Source organism: Falco rusticolus, chromosome 1, assembly GCF_015220075.1.
Source record: "Falco rusticolus isolate bFalRus1 chromosome 1, bFalRus1.pri, whole genome shotgun sequence".
Classification (NCBI taxonomy): Eukaryota; Metazoa; Chordata; class Aves; order Falconiformes; family Falconidae; genus Falco; species Falco rusticolus.
Genome location: NC_051187.1, coordinates 3639632 through 3662807, shown reverse-complemented (window position 1 = coordinate 3662807; position 23176 = coordinate 3639632). Strand labels below are relative to the sequence as shown.

Below are 23176 nucleotides of genomic sequence, written 5' to 3'. Positions count from 1 at the left end.
AAGTCACAAAAGGCAGTCAGCAATATTAAATATTATTAACAACCTGCCACACAACAGATTCTACCACCATGAAGAGATTCTCGATAAAATTAAATGGCCTCACACAAATGTGTGTTCTCATTTATGAACTTCAGGAGAAAAAACCCTGAAGAACCCATGTTTCAAAACAATTAATCAAGAACACTCTCAAGACTCAAACCATACATTATAAACACAGAAGACCTGCTTGTGAGCGTCACCACTAAAATTTTCAATCACCCATAACTTCCATTAACATCTTACATCACAATTGAGCACCAGTTGTAAAAACTAGGCTGTTGGGGTTTTTGGTTTTGTTTTGGTTTTATTTTTTTTATTGTGCTACTTGTGTTTTAGGACCGACTGAAGCAAATCAACAGTGTATTGCTTATGTTAATGAGTAATCAAACAGATATTCTGTAATTGTCCAGACTGCTGATGAAGTTCTGGCTCTTCGATGCCCAGCGGGTATTTTGCCACCGACACTTCTCCTCGCCTGGGTGCTGCTAAAGCAGTGACAGGCAGACGCATCGGGATGAACCTGGCACGTTGCCTCCCTTGGTCCGCAGCTGGTACTGGTGACCTTTACTCAGTTTGGTAATAGCAGCCACTCACCCGATACACAAATTTTGCCTAATAAACTGGAGGTAAGAGTTTCTAGGAAAGCAGGTCCCGTAGCAGATAGCTCCGTGCAATGCGGGTACTGGCACTGCCCACGTACACAATATATAAGGTGTATGGAGCATTACAGAGCTCCGAGCATCACCCAAATGCCATCCAGTGGGATGGAAATCGTTCAACTATACCTGAAGGCATCTGGACCGCAACAAAAAGTGGTGGCTATGGCTACTTTCTTTTAGAAGCAGGACATGGGGAGAGAGTAGGTGTTGCCACCTGCATTCTGCATGACAGTTCAGTGATGGGGACACTCACCCGGACAGGGGGAGACCTGGATTTCAGCTTTTCTGTATCTCTAGGCACTTCTAATGTACAATTTCCAATTCCAAAAGACTGCTTTAACTGTTACACTTAATAGACAGAGCTAATCTCCACACTTCACTTCAAAACTTTAAAAATTCAAGAACTTTCAGAAAAAGAAAGGTATGAAGAATAATTTGGGTTTCTTGTTCCTGCCTTCATGATTGCTTTAATAGTAGCCTCCTTTGACAGAATAATGCACTAAGGAACACGGAGCAAGGCCAGCCTGAGGACTGGCTGCCTTCCCGCTCGGTGAATGCCTTATGCCCCTGCCCTGGCTTCCACGCGAGTGCTCTGCCTACCTCGTTATTGTCAAAAGTCTCTTCCTTTGACTTTCGCCATAACCATTGACCTCAGCTCAGTCAAGTGACTTCAAGAAAGCTGTGCCCTATGCTAAGTGGAAAGAGATGCTTTATGTAGAGCCTGGAATAACTCCTGAGGGATGCATCGTGGCTGCACTGGCACTTCTGATGCCCTGGTCCCATTCGACATGCTTAACGAACCTTTGGCAGTATCCACATTCTTTGCACAGGTAATCAACGTAATTGCTCCGTGTTTGAATCTTGACTTTTGGAATCTTACTCCCTGACGTGATTTGTGGATGTCCATAACTTCTGGTGACTGCATCCATACGTAGCAGGGCCCTTAGCTTAGATATGCCGAATCTCACTGTTGGAGCAATGTTTTTGGGGTTGTCACGGCTCTTAAATGGCAACAAGCAACCAGGGCTGCAGCAGGAGCAGCTGATGAAAGATGAAGGAAGTTTGAGATGAGGAGCTGAGCGCAGAAAAGTGAATAGGAAAAGAAAGGTGGCTGGAGATACAGAGAGCGATGAAATAACAGCGCATTTCATGAATTATCAGAACTGAATATGGAAAAAGATGGAAAGGTGAAAAGAAAGGCTTCTGTTACAATTACGTTTTTAACATCATTCTGTTGATTTTAGCAATATTTTGAGTACTGTGAAACTTCTTCCATTGTAAACAGTCACCAAAGTAGCAGTAATTGAAGCCAGGTGATCCCTGGGGAAAGGTACTGTTCAGGAGCAGACCCAGGAGATGTTCACCTCTCCATAACGGGGGGCTGGGCAAGGGGAAAGTTTGGAAGAGATGAGATGGATGTCGAGGACAGCAGTGTCTCTGTCATCACCTTCAGTGTGCTGCCACAGGACTGTCAGATCTGCCCCCACTAACTCTCCCTGCGACCAGTGGAGAAGCACCAACCTGGTTTGCTCTCTGGAGGTGACTATCAGCTGAACAGGGAAAACCGAGTAGGGTAACTACACTCCTAACATAAGCACTTTTCTTATGTACCTAAATTTAGATTATGTTAAATGTTTAAAAACCAAACCACTTCAAAAATTCTTCGCAGTTCTTCGCCATTTCCCTGTATTTAAACCTAAAAATAAGAAAACTTTTAACATCTCACATTTTCCAAATACCCTTGTGGCTTCTGCCCATACATTGTTCATTGATCTCATGGCTAGCACATTAAAACAATTCATGAGAAGCTCATTAAAAATGAGCAAGAGAAGTCTTCTGGTGCATTTCATCAGAGGAGATAATAGCCTGCAATCTAGAGCATGAATATGTTGTAAGAAACAAAACAGGGCCGGCCAGACAAAGAACACTTGGAATGTATTGTTCCCATAAGCAGATGTTAAATTACTTCACTGTAAAGTATTATTTATAAAACCCAAAGAAACTTTATTTTTATGTGAACAAACACGTTTAGTTTATTATTTCAGCAGGGTGATACAAAATTCTTGTACATGTGTCTCACCGTGTAAGCCGATGTGTTGAAAGTGAAAACTCGTTGACCAAAAATGCTACATGTATATAGAAATATTGACGGAGCAGGACAGAACGGGTGTATCCCGACTGGTACACCAGCTCGAGAATGAACATAATTGTTTCAATAACCTGCCTCAGATAAGCCAGCTGGCTCAAGATTAAACTGTCATCTGACTGCAGCTATAGATCCTCGTGTGCAGAGAGGACAAGGGCCAGAGTTAGTTCTGAAGATACACCTTGAGATAAGATAAGATACAAAGAAAGCTCAGAAAAAGCCTCAGCCTTTCCTGGAAATTGTTAATATCAAATGCAACCAACAAAGTAAAACGCTGGCTTCACACTTGGATAAACACCTAAGGATTGTCACATTCTGAAGGATATTGTTCTTAGTCACGCGTTCATTGCCACTTTTCTTACCAAAAATAGACCTTACTGTCCATAAATATACACTTCAGAACTGTTAAAAACCCCTCAGACTAATATTATCTATCATAAAGAGCCTATTGATGTTGTTTGTAATTCATTCTCACCGGTGAAACAGCAGCAAACTCCGTGTAAAAGCAGCATATGAAATGTCGATGTACTTACATCAGTGTCGGGTCCCTTGTCAGCCCCCGGGCAAGAGAAGGTAACAAACTCATGGCACCTCTTATGAACCACAAAACAGCAAACTAGTGAGAGAAGGGAAACCAACAGTTAGAATGGCATCATTTAAATTACTATTTTTTTTCTGTTGTAACCAATTACAGAGGAAATGAAACTTACAATCCAATATTTCATCTGCAAGTCAATGAAAGAAAGCAGAGCCTAATGTTAAATAAAGACGCACGAGGAAGGCAGACATCAAGTAAACAATATAATTAAAGAGAAGATAAACATGTGCATTTAAAAATCAAGACTCTACCAAATGATAAATTTTTACTGTTTAAGACAGCACACAGTGTTAAAGCATAGCGTGGGATGGACAATTCTAAGAAGCCACATTTCCTAAATCTGAATCCCTCTCTGTAACGGGAACTGTCACTGGAGCAAAACCCATCCTTGGGTACGGGATGTGTCCACCTGCATGCCTGGGTGAACATGTCTACGAAGATCCAGTGATTTTACTAGTTAATTACTTCTGTGAGAAACTAAAGCTCTGAGTGAAGACTGTTGTAGAGAACAAAGTGTTCCCGTATCACAGAATGGCAGGAGATAATGGGAAAAGAAAATTAGCTCCTGATTACAATATGACTGCCATTTAAAATTTATGAATGACCTGAAAGAACTTTTTCTTTCTGGAAATAAGGAAAGCTTCTTTTAATTTAATTATGTCAGGTGACCAAGGCTACAGGCTGTGTCACAGCATAGGTTGTGCATGTCCCCCCAAACCACGTAGAAAGAACAATTTGCTTGAGTGTGCTTACTTTGAGAAGCAGGTATTTTACTTTTTACCCTCACTACAGGTTCTTTCTTAACGTTAAGCTTAGTTCAGATATTTCAAAATTGGTCCGCATTCCAACAAAACAGAACAATCCAGATTTCAGATTGTGAAGCATACCGTCAAGCAATGAGTTGGGAGATTATAATGAACGATCCATAAGTAACTCACAATTTCTTTACAGATAACATTCCCTGACCACTTCAAATTTTCATTTCCAATACGTAAAAGTACACTATTTCAAGGGACACTTCTAAATAACAAAACAGAGTTCAGTTGATTGTGATTGCATGAGCTTCCTCAACTTCAGTGATAACGAAATCAAATTATGTCAGTACTTCTAAGCAGCTCATTTCATGTGGCACCTTTAACAGTTCTCTTCCCCGTTTAAAAGGTGTATTAATTTCTTTCACCTAATGAAGACAGCTGAGGAAGATGTTACCAAGTGCACCTTATGTCACTGCAGCACACATCCATGAGGCCACCATCGTGCCAGGCTGGCCTCACCTCCATCCTTCAGTCAGCCGCTGACTTTAACCAAGTCTGATCACCCTCACATGTTTCTCCAGCTATCTTTCATCAGCATCCCAGGCAGCAATTGTTTCCCACTGTTCTATTTCTGACATGGCATATGTTTATTCTTTGGGCAAATGGAATAAAACGGGCTTTGCTCCACCGATTGCAGATAAGCTATGCCGACTTCACATGAGCCAGAGCTCTGGCTCGATGCACGCTGCCCACTTGGTTGTCTGGTTTGTTAATCAACCTAAACCCCAATGAATCCTACAATTATCATTTTGATGGTTTGTTTCTACCAACTGAAAGATCACTTAGTGGCAATTACTATTAATATTACTTGCAGCTGGAAAAATGCTTCACTTCCAAACTGTATTTTTGGTTTCAAACCTTCCCCTCTTGAAGACAATAGCCTGATTTATGTTTGCAGGGGTAAGTCACATGCAAAAATATAATCTCATTACATCCTTCAGGAAACAAAGAAGTTAATAATTACTTTGTACACAGTGATCATACAGTTAGAAAACGCAACACAATCATCAATGCAAAAGATCTGAGAAATATCTCTGGAAAGGCTGAAGAACAGAACTCCTTTACCGATGTCTGTTTTTCAAATTAGGATCTTAGGCTATTCCAACACTGCCTTTGCCCAGCAGGAGGGCGTGTTGCAAAAATTGCACATCTGGGGATCTATTTTGGGGCAATATTTATAAAATACTGTAGTCACTTCCTAGGTCTGAGTTGACAGCCTCTCGTAGTGTGCTACATTCATTCAACTAGAGACAACGTTGACCTTATTTTTAATATGATAGATCATAAGTGTCAAGATAGGTAGAAAAACCAGCACCACTCATTGCTACAGCCTTGGTCTGTGGTTATGAACTTCAGCTGCTAACTTCCGTGACAACAATGCTAATCACGCTACAATGGAAACTCCAATTCAGCTGCCAAAGTAAGCAAACCAGACAGCACGTGTCCTTTTGAACTTTCAGCTACACTTCAAAAAAAAAGGGACTTTATTAAGGCTTTGATTACCGATGTTGGCTACTCAACTTTTAAAAACGTTTCTGCCCAGTCTACTAATAGACTGCTGTGTGCACCTCAACATGGAGAGTCTTCTCAACTCTTTCTCCTTTATTTCCCAATTGTACTTATGATGGGTTGCCTACCTGCAAAGAAGCTGGTCCCTTAGTAGGCAATTTGAAAGCATCAGACCTGTCTCACCTTTTGAGAATACTCAGATGGGAACCAAATAGTCTGACAAAAAAATAAACAAAGGAATAGGCAGCTCTCATGGAATCATAAATCTAAAGGGAACTGAGGGTCAGCTAACATCCTTTGTTAGCAGCCATCATTTCCATACATAACATTGAACATCCACATTTTCATTTTGAAATCCAGCCGTTAAGAGTGTATTTCAGCATTAGTTTTTAAAGTTTTCTTAATTTTATAAAGCATTACAGAGCTAGAGAATTCATGTAAAGATTTAATTAGTTCAGGTAAGTGCAAGCAAAATGTTGCCTGCTTAAAATAACACGCCGTTATTTTAGGAATAGAGATGAAAAATAACCTCTCACTTGTTACTTGTTTTGAAAAGAAGTTAATAGCCTCACATCGCTTACTGCAGCTGTTAAGAAGTCACATTATGTTCACCACCTTCTTGTAACGAAAGTTATATTACACTACTTTGAGGGGACTGCCAGAAAATTTGTTGCTTTACATTTTAAGACGAGTATAAGTAGAAGGGAGCTGGCACACATTATGCATAGTAGCTTGAGAGCAAGTAGTATCTTGAGGCTGACAGTTAAAATGAAAAAGAAAATTATTGAGGCATTTTCCTGTTTTGACAGCCTGATTTTGATCTGTGGTGTATATAATACGGCTGTGAGCTTCCATCCTTCCTAGCTCAGGGCTTGCAGGAGACAAACACCCTCTGAGAAGCCCGGGGGGGCGGGGGGGGCACAGGGAGGAAAGGAGAGAACAAAACAGGCCTTGTGTGGCAAAACCAGAGGGACTGCTAGTTCTCCACTGGCATGCTGCATCTACCAGGCTGATCCCTCGCCCTCCGTCCTCCCAGCAATGCTGCGGAGAGCAGAAAATGCTAAATGGCTATCAAGAAAAAAAGGAAGAATGTGGTGAGAAGCACTCAGTGCGTTCTCAAAGCAAACAAGCAGAAGATGCACTACATGATTGTGGGATTTATGATACATAATGGAGGGTAATTTATTCTATCCAACACTTTTCTGTTGGTGCACAATACCATGAAAAATATGTTGTTATTAATAATATATATAGTCATCAGTCACTTAGAGTTACAAGGCACTGCTGCAATTTTCAAACTGTTTTTCTGAATTATGTGATAAGTGAAGGTTATCATGATATATTGTCAGGTGAGAGTTATCTGCTAAAGAAAAATACGTTTCTAGTAGCTTTGACACAGACTGATGAGACAGAAATGAAATACTACAATAACAAATAACAGATGCAATCTTCTCTATTACATGATTTGTAAAGGAGAAAAGCCATTGTTGAGATCCAGTCACCCATGTACCTGAAGCGCTCTACAACCCACAAAGAACCGGGATCAAAAATGTCAAAAGTCCTATACTTTACCATTTGGAATAAGAAAAGTCCAACCGATATTAAAAAATGAAAATTACTTTCATACTCCCACTTTTGGAGGAAAACCAACAGGTTAGATGAGCCTTTCCAACAAACACCACACACCACAGTATTTCTTTATTCAGTAAAACAAATTAAGCGGCAAACTTAAAAGGGGGAGACAGTATATTTCTAAGACAATCTAACTGAACTGCCAGTTATTATTATTGCCTGTAATCAGCGAGGTTTCTTCAAGTCATCTTTGACTCATTTTTGTGATGCTCAAGACTATTCTCCCAACTGAAATGTTAGCTTTAGAAAATCCCAACCACCATAAAAATCATGTATTATCTTCCCATCTAAATAAACTTTAAGGCCATGGCTAAACTGTTAAGATGTAATTAGTTGCCCACCACCACCACATATACATATTCTTGCCCACGTAATTTGCGTCCAGGTTTCAAGCATCGATTCTTGCAAAGGAAGCGCTAGAAGGGGTCTGATGGGCAGCAATGGGGAAATAGCTCCATGTGCACCCAGTATTTGTGGTTGGGTTTCTGCTTTGGGGTTTTGTTGTTGGGTTCTGAACAAAAATTTGTTCTGAATTGGAGTAAGGAGTTACAACAGAAATAAACCAAGCATGAAATCACTCTCTGCATTACTCTCAGAGGATACTAGAGAAATTTAAGGGCTTCTCCAGTAGCTTGGAGCACTGCGTAATTTTTATGTTCCTGTTTCACATGCTTTGCATATTCGGTGAGGCCACAGAATTTTCCCAAGGGGCCCATATTACTGGCTGACTTGTATTTTCTGCACGACACCAAGCAGTGAATGAATTTGTCACATGGCATGCATTAGTTCATTCTAAGATTAAATATAGCTATTACATTAAATGGAAATAGGGTACTACCTCAAAACAGACAAATAGTTTAAATACCAAATACATTTGTTATTTAAATAAGCAGTACTGTTTTAATCTAGTCCTAGTAAATTAATTTAACTCGGGAACAGAAGCTATTTCCAGAGCAAGAAGAGTAACAATTAAATAGGATTTAGCTAGGATTTAGCAATACTTGTCTTTCTCCTTCTCTGAATCTGTTATAAATTGTGAAAAAAAAAATGAAAATCATTTTATATTGAATATAAACAAGGCCATAGATTACAAACAGACACAAGTCAGAAGCAGCGCTAGCTCTGAATGTTATTAGCGTTACTGAATCCACAGGGAATTTTGGAAAATTACATTACCCTAACTTTTTCAACATATATAATTTATAACAAATCTGCGAGTTTTTCTGCCAGTGTTTCATCCCATCTAGAAGAGAGTGCTATCTCAAGAGAGTACCGAGGCTAACACTTACAACTGCTGTACGCAATCTTTCCACTTGGCATTTACAACACTTGTCTCACTAAAACAGCCTACAGCCCAGCAAGATACAGCCTCTTCCAGGATAACATAGTCAATAAGAAAAACACCACCTCTCCACATTCACCTTAACCTGCTACTAAGCTTCTTAAAGCTCTTTTGTAACACCATGAGGTCACGCAGCACCTTTACAGCACTAATCTGCATAGTACTACAGATTCCTTGCTTCATGGATTATCTTTATTGCAGGTTCTGCAAAACTCAAACTACCTTCTCAAAGAGGCATCGAAACTCCACCCTGAAGTACAGAGACTACACGAGATCAATATCGATAAATTAGGGCCGATTCCTACTTCTAAGCTACAACTCTACCAGTCAATAACTGGTTTGTGTATTCTCACGTTCGTACATCTGACCTTGCTGCACAGATTTTCTTTTTCAATTCTGTCAAGTTCAGTTAAGCTAAGGCAGTCAAGGGGAGGACAGAAATGAGATCTCTACTACCTATTTTTAAAAATTAAAGAGAAAGTAATGTTTAACTGAAACAATATCTTATTTGTGTGAAAGGATTATACAGATCGTCCGGATAGTCTTAACTACTCAGGTCATTAACTCCTTTACGCTGAGTATAAAACAGATGGATGTCGCTGGTAAGCTGGCTTTGCAAGATCTACAACAGTGTGCAAATAGTCTGTAGGTCTGGCAGAGAATGCACATACATTTTCATTTACCCAAACAACTTCAATGGAGCTGGTAGTACTGTAGGATAAAATTATGAGTATATACCTGCAGCTATATTTTAAGGTGTTTATAAAACAGTTTGGATTTAGCAAAATACCTCACATAACATATTCAGGCACATACTATAGATTTGTCATTTCTGCCTTCCATGACAGGGAAAAGAAGGTAAATGATAAAGGTTTTTTTCCCCTAAAACTATAGCACAATGTTTGCAAAACTGACAGTTTCAAAATATTAAAGTATTTAACGTAATATGAACTATTCAACACACTTTCAATCTACTTGTTAATGATGTACTTTCAAAAAGACAGATATCATCATTTCTATGTAAAGTCCTTGCTAAAGTTTCACAAAGCTATTAATCTCTCTCCTTTGAGGCGTCCCATTTTATAAAAGAATAATAACCCAGAAGTCATTTATCAAAAATGGTGCTGGAATAGCTATTTCAAGAACTTGTAACAGCAAAAAAGATGACCCAGTATCACAGACTTTTTATATCGCTTCTGTAGTCTGAATTCACTTTAGTTTAAAAATCTGCTGATCTTAACATGTTGTATGCCAGCAACAAAGACACTCCGGGTGGCTGCTGTAATCTGCTTTGTAGCTGTGTACAGGCACATCAGCAAGGAACAGCACGGCTCTTTCAATTAAAGAACTCAACAACATAAAAGCCCGTAAATGTTTCTTGTTGAACGCCGAACATTCATTCTTCAGATTTTTCAACGCAACTAATTCAGCAGTGACCCTAATCGCAGAAACAGGATGTCTTAAATAAAGCAGCTGCCTTCAGTCTGATGCATTACCTAAAGCAAAGATAAAGGGCCGAGAAAGTGAGCAGCACAAAGCAGCACAGGCTGCATGTGTTTTAAGACTGTAGGAAACAACGGGATGCAAGATGAAACCGATCCCCACAATGCAGCTGTTGGATTTTATTTTGTTTTGTAATACAGCTGGAATCCTGGACGGCAGCAGAAAGCAAAGTGCTTTTGGAAAATCATGGTAGCTGCCCTCTGCAGGGCACAGCCTCACTGAATCCGGTCGTGTTACCTAGCACGAGAAAAGAATGAGGTCCTCGGTGAGTAAACCTTCTCTAAACCCAAGAGCAATCACAATGACTTTGCTCTTAGAAGCCCAGTGGCCACCGCACCCCACGTCCTTCCAGTGGTGCCTCCATCCACCCAGCCCAGGACCAGCCCAGCAGAGCCCCAGCTCCAGAAGCCAGCGTGGGCAGAGCTGCTCCTCCCGCCAGCCAAGCTGAAAACTTCATTGTTCGCTCATGAGAAGCCTGATGCACTGAAGACAAACATCTGAACGACTCAGGCGATTTCTTAATCTTTCATCTCATATTAAATCACCCACATGGTCAGTTTAACACAGCCCGCGCCACGCTTCACAGCAACGTCTGAATCCATTCACAGCTCGAAGCATGGAAAACTGAGGAAATACAGAAAGCATGCTAGCACAGCTGTAAGGTATTACTGTGAGGTTTTTAGAAAGAAGTTAGAATGCTTTAGTACCATTGTTACAGCTTGTTTTTCTCAGCAAGAATATTTTAGTACCATTGTTACAGTTTGTTTTTTCTCAGCACTTCATAATTTAATGATATCAAGCTACTGGTGGCTGTAAACCAAAACATTTCCTTCTTTGAGTATGATTTGTATGGACACAAATACAACAAGTGAAATGCCAGATCTGAACGCCAAAAGCTGAACGCTAAGTATTTTAGTATATTTTGAATTTAAGTCTGGGCTTTCAGTTGTGTTTGAGAAACCTTGTAACGTACTGAACAACATTAACGAACCTCGCTCGCCAGTAGACACAATCCATACAGTAATTCCGTTATTGCCAAAAGATGGTATTTATTCTTCTTCAGGATAGGAAGAAGTGAAGCCAGGATAACAGCAAACAAGCTGTTTGAAACATGAACAGAGCCATATCCCAAGTACTACACTAAAAGAAATAAACTTCCCGTGATACCTGTTTGGACATAATCCTGATAAAAGAATTACTTCAGAACTGCTCATACAACAAGGATAATGACATAATTCTACATTTACTTACATATGCAGAAGTCACCAAAAAGATGATAGAACCCTCTGACATTTGCTTTCACATAATCATAATTCCAAAATAGCGCAATGGGACTTCAAATGTATTAGAGCAAAAAACTCATGCCTTGCTTATTTACTTATTTATTTTTAAAAGACACCAGTTCTTTCTAAAGGATCAAAGATCTAATTTCACAAAACAAGTGTTATAATAGCATGTAGGTGCCATTTAACGTTTATGCCTGGTATAGAATCATATAAATTTAAATATGGAGAAAATCATGATACTGATCCACAGAAACATCAGCCCAGCCACCCCTTGTTCTCTTCAGCCAATCTCATTTGCTCTTTCCAGTTCCTTTCAGCATGGGGAAGGTATAAATTAAAAGATAATTATAAAAACTTCTTGAATCTTGTCACAAAAACCCCACCTGGTATTGTTTAATGACAATGATTATCGCCATAAGAGTTAAACTTGCTATCTAAATGCACTTTAAACTGCAACAATTAGCTCATTTTTGTTTGCCCAATTAATGAATTCTGTAGACCGCTCTATGGTATATTCTGTGCTAAAGTGACTGCATTAAAAATGAAAGATATTCACACTGTGCCCCAAAGTCACAAAAAAAACCCTTGCAAAGGCACTATCTAGTCTCTTGCTGACACCACACCAAATCCTTTGGATATAATGAAATTGCCGGTATTCATTGTATGATGGTATTTTCAGTGCTCCATATAGTGTCTTTAGTTAGAAGATACAGATACATTCCCATTTGGTACAGGATTGTAATTACTATTAAGATTCAGATCCGGTAATTTATTCTACGTTAGCTCCAATGTCCTGAACACAAAAAAGGTATTAATACATACGTTACAATTCTGTTAATTTATAACTTATATGAAAATAATAGTCCAATCCACTAACGAAGGGAAGCAATTAAAGACAGGTGAACAGCACCAACGGGCACCAGGGGCAGCAGCAGGTGGCTGCAGCAGCAGGTGGCTGCAGCAGCATGGCCCTCGGTCCCGGTGTCATACTACGCGAAGCAATTGCTTAATGCAGAATTCTGAAGTGAATGGTTATTATAATTGAAAGACAGATGATTACCAGATTACTTCTTATATACCTTGGCAGCGACCCGCTAGAACAGGCCAAGAGTAGAAGCAGGGGATGGGATGGATGTCACAAGTGTCACACAGCAGCAGCTTGCATTGGTCTGCACTAACGTGCCTCTTGCCTCCTGTTCTCTCCAGGATTTTTGGACAACTAGGACTTCACTGTCAACGCCGCTCACCATTCCTGCCCTCCAGAAGTTCCATTTTTATCCAACACAGATATTTTTTATTTTTTTTTTATGGCAATAACTATACTCTGCCTCTCTCAACCTATCAAGAGTGTGGCTCGAATAGCAAAAAAAAACATTTTAAAATAAAGAGGTGCAAAAGATGTGGCTGAAATTTTCAAAGGATCCAGCGGAAAAAGAGAACATTCACCTCCTTTTGGACGTGAGGGATACTAATAAAACCAACTGACAATCACTTTAGACACTTCCCTCAAAGGGCTGAAGCTGGGGTTTTTTACCTGACCTACCCATTATGTCTCAGCAGTAGCAGTATATCAGGATATTGAAGAGGTTTTGTTTAAGGTTTTTCCTGTTGCTGTTTCTTTTAATTATTTTTATGTTACCCAACAGATGCTCAATATTTGTTGCAAGTCTTACCCAGTTGCATACATCTTATTAAAGGGTCATTGCTAGAAATTTCAGTATCACTTTCCTACTCTCATCAGTCACTGAAAACATTGTTTCATCATAAAGTAACTGCAAGCTCTCAGGAAGAAAAACACACACACCAAAAACCCCAACAACTCTGCATTAGACTAATTTCAGTCTGAAATTTATTGCCAGTGTAAGACAACAAACACACAAAGAAACCCATTACAGAATTAAGGAAAATCACCGTCGGCCAATAGGTGGAAGATTTTTTCCCTAGTATGTTTGAAGGGTACATTACTCATAACAAGCCGATTAATTTCTTTGGTTTAGTAGTTATCAAAATTTACATGGTGGAGTGAATGACGTAAGTTTCAGTAATTCATTCAAAATAGCATAAGTGGTATTTATAGGAAATACCTGTAGACTCAGAGGTAGGTAGCACATACATAACGAAATATGAAACCGTGGAAACTTGTCATTTAATTATGAATGAATTATTTACATTTGCATTGTAAAACATTTACAGGGGAAAAAAATTCTAAACAAAGAAGTAGTTCAGCTGGGAGATTTGCAGCAAAAAAACCAGCACAGCAACCGTCAGTGGAATCTGTCACCATATAGTCACTGGAACTTTTGAAGTGAAAGGTATATTTTGAGCATGAATTCAGGAAAATTGAATTAATTGTACCCATCAATCTATTAATTCAGCACTAGGCTCTCATGTAAAGCCCGTCTTAGTTTACGCATCTTGGTTCCCAGTGCTTTGCCAGCACAAACGTTTGCACTCCCAGGGAAACACAACATCAGCACGCAGAGCCGGCATAGTGATGATTTCTTAAGTCATGGTTAAGTGACCACTTAAATTTGACGTATGGCACATTGCTATCAAAACCAGTGGCCCTGTCTTCTTGCTTCTGTGTTTTAACATTTATGCAGTCAATTTTTTTTGGCAGGGTTAGGTTTTAGCTGGACCAGTTCCCTGAGCTAGCTCAATACACAGAACATCAAAGTTCACGTAGCACAAAAATAGAACTACAAAACCACCAAAGCAGCCTCAATTTGTGCTAGATTTATACTAGATAAAGCACCCATGTAATAACAACCTATATGAATATTAAAACTCAATCCATCCTGCATGATTAAGTAGAAGAACTGAGGGAATGTCTCCGGTCTGTCTACATGGTTGACAAAGATTTCGAAACGTTTTTCAAGTTCCTAGAAATTGATCTTTATCTCAAAATGCTCCTGCAAATTTAGCCTATGTTTCAGTTCATAGTTCTTAGAAAGAAAAATGGCTATTCTTGTTGCCTTGACTATGAAAATGGTATACAAGCATTTTCCACCATATGGTTATAATTGGGCAGTTTTTTCTTGCTCACTGACGCAGCAATATAAACAGTATTTCTTAGTATATGTCAGATTGAATGAGTAGTCTTCCCATGATATGGAAAGGTAAACATTATTTCCTATCCCATGTATTTACCAAAAGCAATATCTTAGCTTAAGTAAAAAACGAGGCATGAATGTCAGTGACATGTTAGCTGATGTTCATCTGAGAATACCGTTTACAACAAGCCAAGAATTTTCAAGCGGTAGTAAGGGACTGGAATTCATTAAGCCATGACGCAACACCCCTCACCCGCCCCCCCCCCCCCCCCCAAACAAAACAAAACACCAAAAAACCCCAAAACCGAGATTGCAACTCATTCCTGCTCACCATGGAACATGCATAAAGGGTCTACAGTCCAAAAGCAAAGCAAATCCATTTCTGTCATTGCTGTCTTTTCAGACTGCTTTTATTCAAGGTTTTACTGTATGACATATTGGCACTTTAGAAGAGATCATAAAGGCAACTGAAAAAATTAAGGCATTCCATAATTGCCCAACAAATCTATAACTTAAGGAAAACAACAGTGACAATTTGAGCTTTCAGTTGACAGTTCTTAAAATCACAAATTACTAACAGGCAAAATAAGAAATCTCTATTTTTCACGTGTTTAAAAATGTTAACAAACTTTATGAAAGTTTCTTGAAAAACTGATGAAATCACTTTCTTTCGAACTTTAAAGCTTTTCTGACATAAAATATTATTTATTTCCTCACTAACTTAACTATCCCCCTTCTTATATACAGTGCAGCAAAGCAATTCAGCCTTTCAATAATACACATTTAACATGGTTATAAACTAGTCTTTTACAAAGACTCCACAATGCACTTATCAATAACCTGGGATGCTGTGTTGTTCCAAAACTAAGGGAAGTACTTCTGGCTCTACTCATTCTAAAAGATAAAATATTGCTAGAGGCACAGTATACATCACCCCATTAGGTATCTGGACAAGTTAAAATGGACCTATTTTATTTTTACCCAGGAAGAATTAAGTATAGGTCGGAAATGTAAGCATCATTAGACTCCCTGCTTAACTGTAGCGCTTTCCTAGCACTCCAGTGAGTTGAGGGGGGGAACAGACACTCAGTCTGGCATCCAGCCCCAAAATGACATCTGGGAGCAGTTAGTCACTAGACACACAATGCATGAAATGCGGATCTGCTTTCTACCGGGCAGCACAGCACAGCGCAGCAGTTGGTTGCAATCAGGTCCCACATTTCCAAACCACACTGGTGTAAGAACGGAACTGCATGCACCCACAGATGCAAGCGCACAAACACGAGTGCGAGAAAATCCATACAATCACGGCAGAGGATCACACGCAGACAGTACTGTCGATTAGCTTCCATGAGCCCACACAGAGGAAGGCCAGGGATACCAAAATTAAAGCATTTCAACATCAGATTTCTTTGCCGTGCAACAAAGCCCATACTGTGGTGGTGGGAAGAGGTGAAAACTGGGAACAGATGACAAAACCTCAAGGTTGATCCGGAAAGCCTGGGGCAAGTCACCTCTCCAACAGTTTTCCCAGCGCTACAATCTATATTTACGCATCTCTTCCTTCCCAGGTTGTATAATTCAGACATGCAATGTTGCCCATTGAATGTCTCAGTTCCAATAGATCAACGTTTGTACTTGGCCATGTTGCTCCTTAGGTCGCAGTTTAGTAACAGAGATTATTCCATATCTAGTTTGGAGCAAGATAAAAACCCCACTTTTTCCCATGCAAGATTTATATTTAAGTCTTTATAATCAACAGCCTGAATAATGCCCTTTTATGCAATGCAGCTCATTCATTACATCTCACCCACACTTCTTAAATGCTGTTTAATAATTCTGATTATGAATATTCCATTATTTCAGCCAAAACCAGTTTTTATTTTCAATCACTTTATGCCTTTTAATGCTCCAGACTGCAGGGTACTTAAACCCTTCAAAAGTTGAATAAAATAATGCAGTAAAACTGTATGAAAGCAAGTGATTTATGTAAAACTGCATGTTCTCTCTGTAAACAATGTGAAACTGTTACACAAGTGGATGGAAAATAACAGATTCCAGTAGATTCCAACAGGCATGCAAACAGATGAATTCTACATGAATTATGTTGAAGTGGTATAATAAATGTAGAACTAATTTCAGACTCCAGCATTTGAAAAAGTGCATCCCACATACAGAACAGTATCATACATCAACAAACTACTGCGTAAGAAATCAAGCTGCCATTAATACCTGGATGCAAGGTGAATTTTCAGTGCGGCAGGAACTTTGCTTTGAAGCTCTCATGATTAAATTGTGAATATGTCATTCATATATTCATTGCAGAACGTTAAAATGTGAGTAAACTGTGTCTTAGGGAAATGGCCAGGAGAAGAGGAGGGAATGTGAAGAGCTGACAAGACTCCAGATAGAGTCTTTCCATAGAAGGTTCTCTGCGAAGTTAGTTTCTTCACTAGTCTGGGTAAAAACACCCCTCCAAACTGGAGGGCAAAGCTACAACTAAAGTCTAGTTCCAGTGCAGGAAGGGCTCCCGGTGGCACAGGCTGCCTGTGCGAGATGGGCAGAAGCCATCAAGCCTGTCAAATTCTCTACCGCAGGAAGGACCACTGGTCTGTAGTTTCCCACCTGCTTCACGCCGGCACAAACCAGCATCGCTGCTTGATGAAGCGGTGCCGGTACGTGCCCCCCTCCCCAGCTGCCGACTCCTGCCCTGGACCAGCCCCTTTCCTGGTGGGACCTGCGCAAGGATTCCCCCTTGGCACGTTACTGGTACTTACATGCTAAAACCCAAGTTACTGCACAGGAAAGGACTGGTGTGCAGACATTAGTCAGGCAACTGCGTGAACCGCAGCTCCGGGGCAGGACCGCGATACTTCCAGCTTGGAGCAGTTTACGTGGGCTGTGGAACAGCACCAGAGTCTTCCCCAAGAAAGGCTCAGCATCTTCACAGGAAAAGTTGTTTCAGGTTTTGTCCCGTTTCCCCAGCTATCTGCTTCTCCTTCATTTTAAAATGATATACCTCTAAAGACAAAGAATGTGCTTTGAAATATTCTTAAATTCTAGGAAAAAAATATATTAAATGTGATCGGTGAGGATTTCTACACCTGAAAAATCAGTGGATGTATTTGTTCTGAAGCTCGCTGACTGGGTAAAACTAGTTACAAACAGATTTATGAGTGTGACTCAGAATCTGGAACAAACTGAAGATGAGCAACCAAAAAAAAACGAACAGAAAAAATGTGTTCTATTATTTTAAAAACGTGTAGTGCCTACAACTTGCATTGAAGCTGCTGACGATAGAGCCCAGTTTCTTTATTGCAATGCCTTTGTATTTGTTTCCTTCTCTGTACTGCCTTACAGTACAACTGCACAATTAAGAGGGTTTTTTACATCTTTTTGCTCAGACATACTTCTGCTAAGCAACAGCTCACACTACTAATAGCAGCAATACCAGGTACTACTGTAATTGGGAATTCATAATTCATTGCCCTGCTGCATAATGGAATCTCATTCTTACCACAGAACTTTCATATTTTTGAAAAACATATTTTTTAAAAGATACTATTTCAATTGCTTTAAGCTTTCGTAGAAAAGCCAGAAAAAAAAGTAACGTTTTCTTTTAAACTACTGCTACATAGCATAAAGTGGTATTCCATGCATTTGAGGGAAAAAATATCATATTTACGTCTTAAAAGTACACAAAGGCTTTTTTTTTGTTGTTTGGATTTTACATCCATTCACAGACATATTAACACAGTAAGTCTATTAACAAATGCAAGGGATTTTACAAATTCAATTGTGGTAATTAGTCATATTTCAGCTTTATAGGACTCTCTGCTCTAAAGAAAAAGATTATGGCTTTTCTTCTTGCTCTATTACCCAATTGGCATTTAAGTCGATCTGCTAAAAGTGTATCTGCTTCAATGGAAGCTCAAAATAACCCATTAAAGGAATATGCAGAGCTATGAGAATTTTATTTATTTTTTTAATACTTCAATAAGAACATACGACATTACTAAGAAGTCCTGGCTGAATGTTATTCAGCTCTCCTTCAGTTTTTCCAAAATTCCACTTTTTCCTGTCATGCATACGACAAAAAAAAAAAAAACCCAACATGCAAACAAACAAACAAACCAACCAAATTCAAGTTCTTATATAGGTTGCAGAAAACAACTCCTCGTCCCAACGTACATACGAAGTGTTCAGCATTGTAAGGAAAGCCTTTCCACAATACACAGCACGTACTCAGCCGTTTATTTCAACGCAGATGAGAACACGGCTGCTAACCAAAAAACCATCACCGCACGGACTTGAGAGTTGCTCCCTATACTAAAACGCTACATCAGAAAGTTGCTATTCCCAAAATCCTAACAGCAAAGATGGATTGCCTTTCAGCTCTAACACTAGACACAGCTGCATTGTGAAATCCGTTTAGTGATGCTATTAACAAATTTGATAAGTACAAACCATGTTGTACAGAAGGAATATGGAAGAATATTGATTAGACTAACGGTCGTCTGAAATAAGACATTGCCTGCCGTGGTTTTGCTGCCTTCAAAAGAGACAGTGAATTACTGAACCTTGCAGAGAGGCAAGAAAGGAGGCTGGTATCTATTGATTAGTGACAAATAGGTACTGTGAATTCACCAGAAGGGTTACTAAAAGAAAAGAATGCTTTTCATTAAAAGGGTAGGACCTACACCTTCAAAAAAACCTATGTGGATCAAAATACTGACTCTTTAGACTTAACAGCATTTGTAATTCAGTCATTTAATGTAAGCCAAATAGAAATAACAAAAAAACAACCGTTTAACTTTGTAACAGTCTCTGTTTTGCATTAACTGGCTCAAATTTTTGGAGTAAGATGCAAACAAAACCTTACAAAATTTCATTATATTTGTGGTGTTCTGACAGTAACTGGCACATGCTGCTCTGGTTCACAGTGACACACATTTAGCTCGTTTTCAGCAACTTTTGTACAATACAAATTGGCCTGCCATGCTTTATGTTGGCATCTTCATTTCAGGATCTTACATGTGAGGCTTTGTTAAATGGTTTTAAAAGCGGCCTATGGTAAAAGAAGAAAAAAAATGTCATTTTTTAAATGGGAAAATTATTCCTACTTGAGGGTAGTTATTCAATTTGATACAAGAATTATTAAAACTTCAGCATACTCAAAAGGCTTTCTGCCTTTTCAGTGAATGATTCCCCTCGCAGCCATACGTTGTCCACTTAAATTCTACTTCCGGTAATGCTGTACACATCCATCATTCTGTTCGCAAGGACTTTACAAGTCTTACTTGCTTTAAGAAGAAAAAGCATTTACATTCACAGGATGGCTTCAATTGCATAGCGCTTACGTTCGTGTTAATACATCCATGTTAATGCCCTCCTGGCTTCCTCCAAACAGGAAGCCAGCAGGGCTTTCCTACCTGTTAGACACTATTGTTAAAACATAAATCCAGGTCTTTACTTTTACTTTTGGCTTCTCTCCTTGTTTACAGTTGACTTTTCTTTGTAAATAAAAATGTTATCCTTCTTCCTGCCTGAAGCGTTATGATTCATCAAGTTACAGTAGAGGCGGGGATTGGCTTGGGTTTCCCAGTTATTAGATTTATAAATGAACACCAGGGGGATTTCTCTTATCTACATGTTTGGACGCTTAAAGAGACCATACCTGTTTGAGCTCATTACTTAATAATCAATGGAGGGAAGCAGACATTTCGTCTAGAAGTGCTATGTCACATCCTGATGTAAATTGCCTGCATCACGTGGAAAGGTCCCCCATTAGAGAAGATGGATACTCACTCTTTACAATAGGCTTTAGGATGAGATTAATCACATCTGAGGAGAGTCCATTTCTCTCCAGAAGCTACGAAGGGATCCAAGACATCTCTCAAGTGTTTAAAATTTACAACGTTGGCATTTAAATCTGAATGGATTAATCTCATCCTATATGCTGGCTAAACTAAAATAAGGTTTAAATTAACAGGGTACTAATCTGTGTATACATCGGGCTTGGAGCCAGCTGCTGCTGATGCGCCTGGCTCACTTGCCCGAGCACAAGGCATCACAACACGAGAATTCCCTGCGCCGGGGTGACCAAACGAGAACTAATGCATTGCCTCCTGCCTTCTGGTTTCCATTAGTAGGACACTTACTGAAGATTTCCTTCCTAGGGATTTCACGTAAAAACCTGATTTATCTTTGTTCTGGTGCCTAAGTGCAGCCCTCCTCCTACATAGTGAGTGCTTCAGTATTTGATCATGTCAACTTTTATGTCTGTCTCCATATACTGAAGATGCAGCACAAAGCTCGTTTAGGACCAAGCAGCATGTGTGTAAGGGCAGCCAAACCAGGGTCCCCGATAAATAGAGCGCACTGACTTTCATCATTTTCAGTTCATTCCTTCCCTTTTTGGACCAATTTCTGGACATATTATGCAAGCTGGAAGAATGGATGCAAATTCCCTACTGACTATTAGTGTGTCTAGACACATTCATTGACCTAGATGATGTCTTAATTGCCTCTTTTCTATCTGATGAGGAAAATATACTCTAACTTTCCCTGGCTGCAACCTTTGTCATTAAGTTTTCTAACTGAAATCACTGAATTTAACGAAAAGCTGCTATACCGCATGCTCTCCGAGACTGATTTATGAGGAGCACTTATCACAGGCTTAATATGATCCACAGTAAACCTGTCCATTTAAATCTTTGTTTGCAGGACTTCAGATTTTCTGGCTTTTGGCTACTAGGCAAGGTAGTAGTTGCTACCTATGAATCCTACTACCTTTTACAACATACTAGCTTAGATTAGGATAAGAAGTTCAATTTACATATGTGTTTTTATCATCATTTAACATTTTTGTGTTATGGAAAAGTTTAACCATTTTCAGATGCATCCAACTTTACAAGTTGCCTGTAAAATTATGAGTTTACAAACCAGGATGTATTCTCACACCATGCTCTGCACAGAAAAAACAAGATGAAAATAAAATGGAGCCAGAGGTGGTGGTGTAACTTCTGCTATTATTGCTTTTCAAGTGGAGAATTAACGTGTTTTCTCTTTGCATGGCTTGCCAAATGCTAGTGTAGCCAGCCACTACACAGATTAGCGATGCAATTTTTAGATTAATTGGTAAAGAATTCAAACCTCAAGATGAAAAATCTGTGTTCATGTGATAGATGTTCATTTGTAGCAAGGAGCCTGTCCCTCAGATGAAGCAACATGTTGGGTAGATGCATCATTTTATGATTTTAAGATTAAAAGAGCCTAAGAAGCTTTTGGACTGCATGCTGCATCAAATTTACACTGCTGCGTCAGTGAGCACTAAAAGCCAAAAAGTATTAGTAGATTTAGCAGATTTAAGTAAGGATGCATTTCACTGATTACTTCCTGCTAATGAAATTTTGTTTTAATCATTTAAACTATTAATGTATCATTTGTATCAAGAATGCAATAAAGAGGTATATTGTACACTGTACATCATGGGTCGCTTACAGGATATTTTTCTCTCTATGGAATTTCCAGTTTGAATAATAGGTTTTTATACAAAAGCAATCAGTTTGTAATGTTAACCTCTTTTATTCCAATCCTTCTCTGTGCAATGCCCAATAGAAACAGTAATTGAAAACTGCTTTTGAAAAGTCTCCCAGATTTCCAAAGTAAAAGGAAGCACAAGGACTAGACCATTGCAAAGTCTGGGCAACACAGGGAAGAAGTACCCTGTGTCATCCAGGATGGATATAGATAGCTCACCTCAATTTAAGGTGCAGAAATCCACCGCAGGAATTATTCTTCGTCTGTGCTTTCTTTGTGGGAGCAGAGTGACTTTGCTGCCAAAATATTCAGACCTTTGATCCTGTGATGGCATTTTAGGACTTTACAGGCCCATTCTAGCATATACACAAGCACAGAAAAGGCAACAAAACACTATCCCAAAGCTTATTATAATGTAAACTTGAAATAAACCACATTTTGTAAAATGAGATTGTTGTTCCTTTACTTAATACACTTAATACTCTTTTCCGTTTATTCAACTACTATTTTTATTCTGTTCAAAACATGACTGTCTTCAGGGACAACGTGTTCATTGACAGTATGAATGTTTCATTCATGGCCATTGACAGCCTGAAAAAGAATTTTACTGCAGAATATATAGTCGTATATTTTCCTTCACCCAAGTCCCATAATGAATAATACTCTTTCACAGTAGTTTAAGTAATTTCCTGGAAAAATATGAGGACTACAGTCCTTTGGCTCTTCATGTTTGTGTTTTTTCCCTTAACACATTCTAAAAAACATATTCACTACTAAGGCAGCAAATCCTTTCTTGGTGTGGCTGATCACAGCTCCTCTCAGATCTACAAAAGGATTATACCAGAGAAGGTTCTAGATCTAAGATTATATCTGTATTGTTTGAGTAATTTGCCTATCTGCTGAACAGCATCGAGCTTCCAAAACTGAATCCTGAAACCGTTAGGATGAACTCTGAGCTTAATTTTCTGCTGTAATAATTCAGTCTTAAGAACGATCCAGGGAAAACAGAAACAAACTGGAAGTCTGTAACTGAAACACAAGACTTCCTCGCG

General features: G+C 39.2%; 1 protein-coding gene across 2 annotated transcripts in view; it reads right to left on the bottom strand.

The window, feature by feature from the left end:
* Positions 1–23176, bottom strand: part of PRKCA (protein kinase C alpha) — a 159998-nt gene that overhangs the window by 96351 nt on the left and 40471 nt on the right. For both annotated transcript variants that reach the window (XM_037405067.1, XM_037405077.1), the window contains exon 3: positions 3378–3460. In XM_037405067.1, the coding sequence (XP_037260964.1) occupies positions 3378–3460 (83 nt within the window). The remainder of the gene's footprint in view (positions 1–3377; positions 3461–23176) is intronic.